Source organism: Teleopsis dalmanni, unplaced genomic scaffold, assembly GCF_002237135.1.
Source record: "Teleopsis dalmanni isolate 2A unplaced genomic scaffold, ASM223713v2 unscaffolded_contig_1350, whole genome shotgun sequence".
Lineage (NCBI taxonomy): Eukaryota > Metazoa > Arthropoda > Insecta > Diptera > Diopsidae > Teleopsis > Teleopsis dalmanni.
Window position 1 is genome coordinate 1,878 of NW_024032732.1, and position 7,570 is coordinate 9,447.

General features: G+C 30.2%; 5 protein-coding genes across 5 annotated transcripts; 3 read left to right on the top strand and 2 right to left on the bottom strand.

Moving 5' to 3' along the window:
- Nucleotides 1-1,259: 1,259 nt before the first annotated feature.
- Nucleotides 1,260-2,010, top strand: LOC119664062 (histone H1-like). The gene has a single exon (XM_038073623.1). It carries the CDS (start codon nt 1,315-1,317, stop codon nt 1,993-1,995), a length of 681 nt encoding a protein of 226 aa, XP_037929551.1. The 5' UTR covers nt 1,260-1,314; the 3' UTR covers nt 1,996-2,010.
- A 1,481-nt stretch (nt 2,011-3,491) lies between these two features.
- LOC119664061 (histone H4) lies at nt 3,492-3,803 on the bottom strand. Its single transcript, XM_038073622.1, has one exon. It carries the CDS (start codon nt 3,801-3,803, stop codon nt 3,492-3,494), a length of 312 nt encoding a protein of 103 aa, XP_037929550.1.
- A 242-nt stretch (nt 3,804-4,045) lies between these two features.
- Nucleotides 4,046-4,546, top strand: LOC119664064 (histone H3). The gene has a single exon (XM_038073625.1). The coding sequence runs from the start codon at nt 4,109-4,111 to the stop codon at nt 4,517-4,519; it is 411 nt and encodes a 136-aa protein (XP_037929553.1). The 5' UTR covers nt 4,046-4,108; the 3' UTR covers nt 4,520-4,546.
- Nucleotides 4,547-5,655: 1,109 nt separating this feature from the next.
- LOC119664063 (histone H2B) lies at nt 5,656-6,097 on the bottom strand. Its single transcript, XM_038073624.1, has one exon. The coding sequence runs from the start codon at nt 6,073-6,075 to the stop codon at nt 5,704-5,706; it is 372 nt and encodes a 123-aa protein (XP_037929552.1). The 5' UTR covers nt 6,076-6,097; the 3' UTR covers nt 5,656-5,703.
- Nucleotides 6,098-6,237: 140 nt separating this feature from the next.
- On the top strand, nt 6,238-6,681 carry LOC119664065 (histone H2A). Its single transcript, XM_038073626.1, has one exon. It carries the CDS (start codon nt 6,286-6,288, stop codon nt 6,658-6,660), a length of 375 nt encoding a protein of 124 aa, XP_037929554.1. The 5' UTR covers nt 6,238-6,285; the 3' UTR covers nt 6,661-6,681.
- The last annotated feature ends 889 nt before the right edge of the window (nt 6,682-7,570 follow it).

The following is a 7,570-nucleotide window of genomic DNA, read 5'->3' on the forward strand; positions in this document are numbered from 1 at the left end:
GATTTATGGCAGTAGATGGAAAACATCCGAAGCCACTGTGTGAGTCTTGAACCTACTAAAACTAGCTCTTAGGAATGACTATGGAAGATTGCAGCCGCAAGTTTATATATATACTTCAGTATCTATTTAAATGTTATCCATATCCATGTTAGTTTATAAAAAAATTCATCTTAAATTTTAACATTTTATGTCGTATATCACTCCTTATAAAAATGTTAGAATACGCACATCTAATTTTAATTTTATTTTAATTATAAAGTAATAAAAAGAACATTTTTTTTAAATATACATATTTAATAAAATACTTATAATAGTCAAAGTTAAATGATTAAATTATAATTATAAAAGAAAAAGTAAAATGATTTCATTCTTATATATTTTTAATCATGTATGTAGATATAATTTTTTTTTATGAATTCTATTAAGTAGGATACGTACAGTTGTTATATTCGAATGATATTGAAAACTATAAATTTAATTGCTGATATGTTATTAATAACGTTTATATATAATAATTTTTCACATGATTAAAAATTATTTAAAACTTGTAATAAAATTTTAAAAATAATACGTATAGAAAATCTTAAAACATATTTTAAAGTAAACGAATTCAATGTAACATGTTAACATTATGGATGGATATCTAATCTCAAATAGACACTATTTGATATAATTAAAAGTGATAATCTTATATTCTAATTAAAATACAATATATTTATTTATAATTATTTCTATTAGTGCTTTAAAATTTTAAACTTTTATATAAATTGAGTTAATATTTCAAAATAGGATAAAACATAAGCATTCAAAATGTTAAAACTGACGTTTTTATGCATCTCGTGTTTTATTAAATTTGCATTTATAAATATATGAAATATATAAAACCATATATATAATTTAACAGAGAATTGAATAAACTATTTAATAAATAATTTAATATATAAATTATACAAAAGATAACTTTAAAATATTCTAATTTATTAACAAGTTCAACTATAGATTTACAAAATTTAAAGTTTAAACCAATTTTTATATATTTTATATAATTATAATTAGTATAAAAATGAATGTAATAAAATATTCAATATCTTCTTTACTTAATTTGATTTAAATAATTGTGTTTAATTTACTTGGTCTATTTAAAATTAATAATAAATGTTGAAAAATTTTTTCAAACTCAGTAGAAATATGTATTAATGAAAAATTTTTATAAATGCGCTCTTCTCGGCGCTTCGTACAAAGTGAGCTAAGCTACCATAAAAATGCGAAAAAATATTCATAAGTAAGAATATTACGGAATATTAAAAAGCAAATATGTCTGAAGCTGTTGCCGTTGCAAATACAGATTCTCCAAAGGAGATAACTGCCGTTCCTGAAAAGAAAGTTGCTGTTAAAAAGGCAACAAAAGTAAAAAAACCTTCTGCAGCTCCATCTCATCCATCAACACAACAAATGGTTGATGCATCTATCAAGAACTTGAAGGAACGCAGCGGATCTTCATTGTTGGCAATTAAAAAGTATATAAGTGCCACATATAAATGTGATGCCCAGAAATTGGCTCCATTTATTAAAAAATATTTGAAAACTGCTGTAGCTAATGGCAAATTGATACAAACAAAAGGAAAAGGTGCATCTGGTTCATTTAAATTATCAGCTGCTGCTGCTAAGTCTCCTAAATCGTCTGTCGAGGGTAAGAAAAAGAAGGTGCCATCAGGTGTTACGAAGAAGAAGGTTACTGCATCATCTGCAGGTACTAAAAAGTCAAAGGCAAAGGTATCTGGAGAGAAAAAACCTAAGAAATCTGCGGCAGCTAAGAAGAGTGTTGAAAAGAAAAAAACTGAAAAAGCTAAAGTTAAAAGTGTTAAAAAGATTGGATCTGTTAAGGCTAAGCCAGCTAAACCAAAGTCTACTTCTACAAAAGCTAAAGCGGCCGCAAAACCTAAAAAAACTGCCGTTAAAAAAACATCAGTCAAGAAAACTGCTGCAAAAAAATAATTTTAAAAATCAAACTTTAAATTCATCAAAACAGCCCTTTTTAGGGCTACAAAATATGTGTAAAAAGAAGATTCATTATTTATTTATTTATTTTATAAAATGTTTTAGTATATGGTATACCTATTGCGTTTATTAATGACCGGTCACTAAAGATTGAATAATCACCTATCGAAGTTAGGAATTCAATCCAACTCAGACTGCAGATACTGTAGAGAAGAGAGAAACTGTATACCATGTGCTTGGGTAGTGTCCACTGATGCACAAACGGAATAAACACCTAGGAGGGTATTTCATGGATCATAAATATTCAAGACTAGGACTTTATATTGTCTTTCATTAAAGAAAACGGACTTGGAGAAACATTCTAACCCGAGTAATGGGCACAATATACCTTGTCATAGTGCACGATCATTTCTTTTAATAATACCTCATGAATAATATGAAGAGATTCTTTTATTCTGTAATGCGCTATAAATTTAATCTCTAATAAGCAAACAAAAATTCTTTATGCATTTAAAAAAATTATATTCTCTTATTTAGACATTATGTGCAATACTTCACATCATTCTTAAGTTAATAAATATTTATCTTATTCTATTATATTTAATATCCAATTATTTATTTATTATAGTAATGACCATAAAATATTATATATCAAAATATGTCATTTATTTGATGAAATACTCACTTGTATATATTTTATTCACTTAATTTCATTTTTAAATTCTATTTTAAATAAATAAAAATAGTGGTTTATGCTAATTTTATTTATTATTATATAATGCTTCTAATTACACTTGTTAATTTATAACTAACACACCACACTCGGTACTCACTTGCAAGACGCTGCAAATTACTTAAAGATAATTTTAAAATATTCTAATTTATTTCAATAACAAGTTCTTTTATTTCTTTTCTTTATATAATATTGTCATAATTCACTTAATTCATATACGAATTTTTTTCACTTTCATTTTCCCCGCAATCATTTTGCTTGTTGAACACTTGGATTTTGATTAAGATTAAGATTCAGATTCAGTGTGAGATTTGAATTCACTAAAACCACCTCTTAGGAATGAATGGAGAAAATTTTCACACCATTGTGTGGAAACTTCAAACTGCAATATCTAACAGTCCGCAAATTACTTATATACGTCAGTTCTATTTATCTTATTCTATAAAAAAATTGAATGAGAATTATAATTAAGCCCGTAAGAAGCTAGTCCACATATATACTGCTAATGTAACAAAGAAATTGAGAATTATAATAATAAATATTTTGGACTCTGTTAAACTGATCATTTTAATTATCAATTATACTCGACAGACATCAATCGACCAAGCTAATAATAAATTTTATTTTTTTTATAATATTAGAAAAATACCAACACATATATATGTAAATTTATCTCTTTAAGTGTAAGATTATTTGGGTCCTGAAAAGGACCATTGGGCAATATATTATTGCATTATTAAATCAATAATTGATTATTTGCTTAACCTCCAAAACCGTATAAGGTACGGCCTTGTCTCTTTAAAGCATATACGACATCCATGGCTGTAACAGTCTTCCTTTTGGCATGTTCTGTGTATGTAACAGCATCACGGATCACATTTTCCAAAAATACTTTCAATACTCCACGAGTTTCTTCATAAATCAAACCAGAAATACGCTTAACTCCGCCTCGGCGAGCTAAACGTCTGATAGCTGGTTTCGTAATACCTTGGATGTTATCACGAAGAACTTTGCGGTGACGCTTAGCACCACCTTTTCCTAATCCTTTGCCACCTTTACCACGACCTGTCATTTTGTATTTAAATTTTTATAGATATGGTAGAACCGTTCGAATTCAAATTCAAACAATAAATGAAGTGACGACGGATGATTGACGACTATTTATAGAAAACATAAGCACTATGAAAGATATGAAAAAGATTGAGTAAAACAAAACAAAACAAAAGAAAACAAAATAAAAAGAATAAGCAATATGAGAAACAATGAATGTTAAAACATGTGAATAGTTGAAACAGAACATCCAGGTATGATGAGAAAATTGAGCTATTCAATTGCGCTATTTTTTAAAATACCATATTGTAACATATCTCATAAATTATGGCTCGTACAAAGCAAACTGCTCGTAAATCGACTGGTGGTAAGGCACCACGAAAACAATTGGCTACCAAAGCCGCACGTAAAAGTGCACCAGCTACTGGAGGTGTGAAAAAACCACATCGTTATCGTCCAGGAACTGTAGCTTTACGTGAAATTCGTCGCTACCAAAAGAGTACTGAGCTCTTGATTCGCAAATTGCCATTCCAGCGTTTGGTCCGTGAAATTGCACAAGATTTCAAAACTGATTTACGTTTCCAGAGTTCTGCTGTAATGGCTCTTCAAGAAGCTAGCGAAGCATACTTAGTGGGTCTTTTTGAAGATACTAACTTATGCGCAATTCATGCCAAACGCGTTACAATTATGCCAAAAGATATTCAATTGGCTAGACGTATTCGTGGAGAACGTGCTTAAGATTGGAAGCAATATAATTTTATAAATATACAAAAATCGGTCCTTTTCAGGACCAAAATTATATAAAGAAAAGAGATAAATAAATGACATGACTTATCCAGGGTTTGAAATTGCTTAACTATTTTCAATTGCTTATTTTTGACTACGAAAATAAAATAAGCAAAATGTAAATGCAATTGTTGCATAGTAAGTTTATTCAAAGAAAAGAGATAATGATAAATTATATCATATAGATGTAGTATAGACATTGCTATTAGAAGTAGCATAACATATATTAATATGTATAATATTAGCATCATATGTATACTATTATTAGTATCATATAGTGTATCATTAGACATAGAATGTTTCACGTCATAACATTTAATTGAATCAATATATTTTATTTTTCTTTTGCTGTAAGCAGAAAGCATCAGAAGCCATAATGTAAGACTTGAACTTACTAAAAGAACGCTTAAGGAATGAGTTGTAAAAGAGCTTATCTATCCCATGAAATTGTATGGTATCATAGAATGAATGACAAGGAACAAATACTATATTTATGTTTTCAAATTTAAAGCACGAATGTAAATATAGAATATATCAATTTAAAAGCGATGATAGTACTAAGACTGATGATAAGGATTAAGACTCGTTAATTCAAGAGTTAACTCTATTTAGCAGGTTATATTATCCATGATTAAAAAACTGTAAGATCCTCAAAACCGACAGAAATTAATTTGTTGATTGAATCATTTATTCACTAACAACCAAACGATAGCTGATAATTCATGAAGAGACTGTCAAAGTTTTTTTTTATTTTTTTCTTCTATCAGTAGCCTTTTAAAAGAAATATCAAAAACAAAATATATATCATATTTATATTATTATTATGTTGAGGCTAGTTGAGTCAGTGCACTTGAGCACTTTTACTTTCTATTAACTACGAGGTTTCTTCTTAACCCCTCTTTACGCCTTGTCTGGATTATTGTTTATAACTTTATCAGATCTGCATACCTCCCCGAGGAGCTTGTAACCATTCTGAGATTCAATAACGCGGTGTTGATAAGCCTGTCAGTTTTCGTAAATAATTTCAGGGCTCTATACATATTTATAATATAGATAAATTATCAACTCAATTGAATATTTTTGTGGCCCTGAAAAGGGCCTTTTGAATAAGTGGTGTTTGTTTGATATAACGCAATTTACTTGGAACTAGTATACTTAGTGACAGCTTTTGTTCCTTCACTAACTGCGTGCTTAGCCAGTTCACCGGGAAGTAAAAGACGAACAGCAGTTTGAATCTCCCGACTAGTAATGGTGGAGCGCTTATTGTAGTGTGCTAAGCGCGAAGCCTCAGCAGCAATACGTTCGAATATGTCATTCACGAAGCTGTTCATGATGCTCATGGCTTTCGATGATATACCAGTATCGGGGTGGACTTGCTTTAACACTTTATAAATGTAGATAGCATAGCTCTCCTTCCTCCTGCGCTTCTTCTTCTTATCGTTTTTGGTTATATTTTTCTGAGCCTTTCCATCTTTTTTGGCTGCTTTTCCGCTAGTTTTTGGTGGCATGATTTCTGATTTTAAATTTTAATCGTCGATTTGGAGCAATTTCCGTTTCTATATAAACATTTTTCAAACGAAAGTTTAAAGCAATTTTTTATTTTAAATTGCGTTTAGAAAAAGTATATGAGATAATTTGTCGGCATCATTAAAAAAAAGGATTGAAAAAAAATAGATCCAATTTTTATAAATCTCAACTACTAGAAACTCAACTCAACTATGTCTGGTCGTGGTAAAGGTGGTAAAGTTAAAGGCAAGGCAAAGTCACGATCAAATCGTGCTGGATTACAATTTCCAGTTGGTCGTATTCATCGATTATTGCGTAAAGGCAATTATGCTGAACGCGTTGGTGCAGGTGCTCCAGTCTACTTAGCTGCCGTTATGGAATATTTGGCTGCTGAAGTTCTTGAATTGGCTGGCAATGCAGCACGCGATAATAAGAAGACAAGAATCATTCCTCGTCATTTACAGTTGGCCATACGTAATGATGAAGAATTGAACAAATTATTGTCTGGTGTTACAATTGCACAAGGTGGTGTACTACCAAACATTCAGGCTGTACTTTTGCCAAAGAAAACAGAAAAGAAGGCTTAAATTATTTTATTTTATTTATTAAAATACGAATACATATACGTGGAGAATTAACTATCAATTAATCCGTCCTTTTCAGGACGACAAAATTTATTTTATTAAAGAAAATGTATTTCATTAAATCAATTGATATAAATATTGTACATACTATCATACCTACCCTACTAACTTACACAAGCCATACTTTAAAACACTTAACAATCAATCATTTCTTGCCTCGCCCTTCTGTTCCGTTACATTCCTGGAAGACCTTCATGAAATCGAAATCTTCGAAAATTGTAAATCAGCCTACATAACAGATAAAATACATAGCATTGTTAGTGTATAACTTAACACTGCGTTTTGCTACATAGTAATAATTTTTTTTTTGTTTTTGGGCAGCAGGTATCAACCAGTTTTTATACATACGAGTGTGTATGCGTTCCAATTGACTTCATAGAAATCAGGTTTTTTTATTGATTCAAATTACAAAAATTTGTGAAAATAATTAAAATTTCACAATCCATTCACTCTAGCTTGATGTGGCCACCTTTTGTCTTGACTATGGCTGTGATCTTCCAGTATTTTGGCCTATTCCTGAATAAAAGCTTTCTTCAGCGTATCGAAACTGGCTTATTTTTTAGTTCTCAACTTGCTCTCCAAATTGGCCCAGCGTAACAACTCCTTTGCTCATTCGAGTCTAACTTTTTGTTGCTTTGGTGCAAGATCTTGTGCCTTGGAACTTTTAAAGCTTTACCTTGAGCTTATTTTGGAAAATGCGTCAGATGCTTCGTTCAGATATTATCGGTTCTTTGGCCATTTGATTAGTACTACGACGTGGATTTCGTTTAAGTCGAGCCTTCACTTTCCGAACCATTTTAGGCAATGTTGCTGGTTTTTTTTCGTCCACCACTATAGCATTTGGTGACTCTGC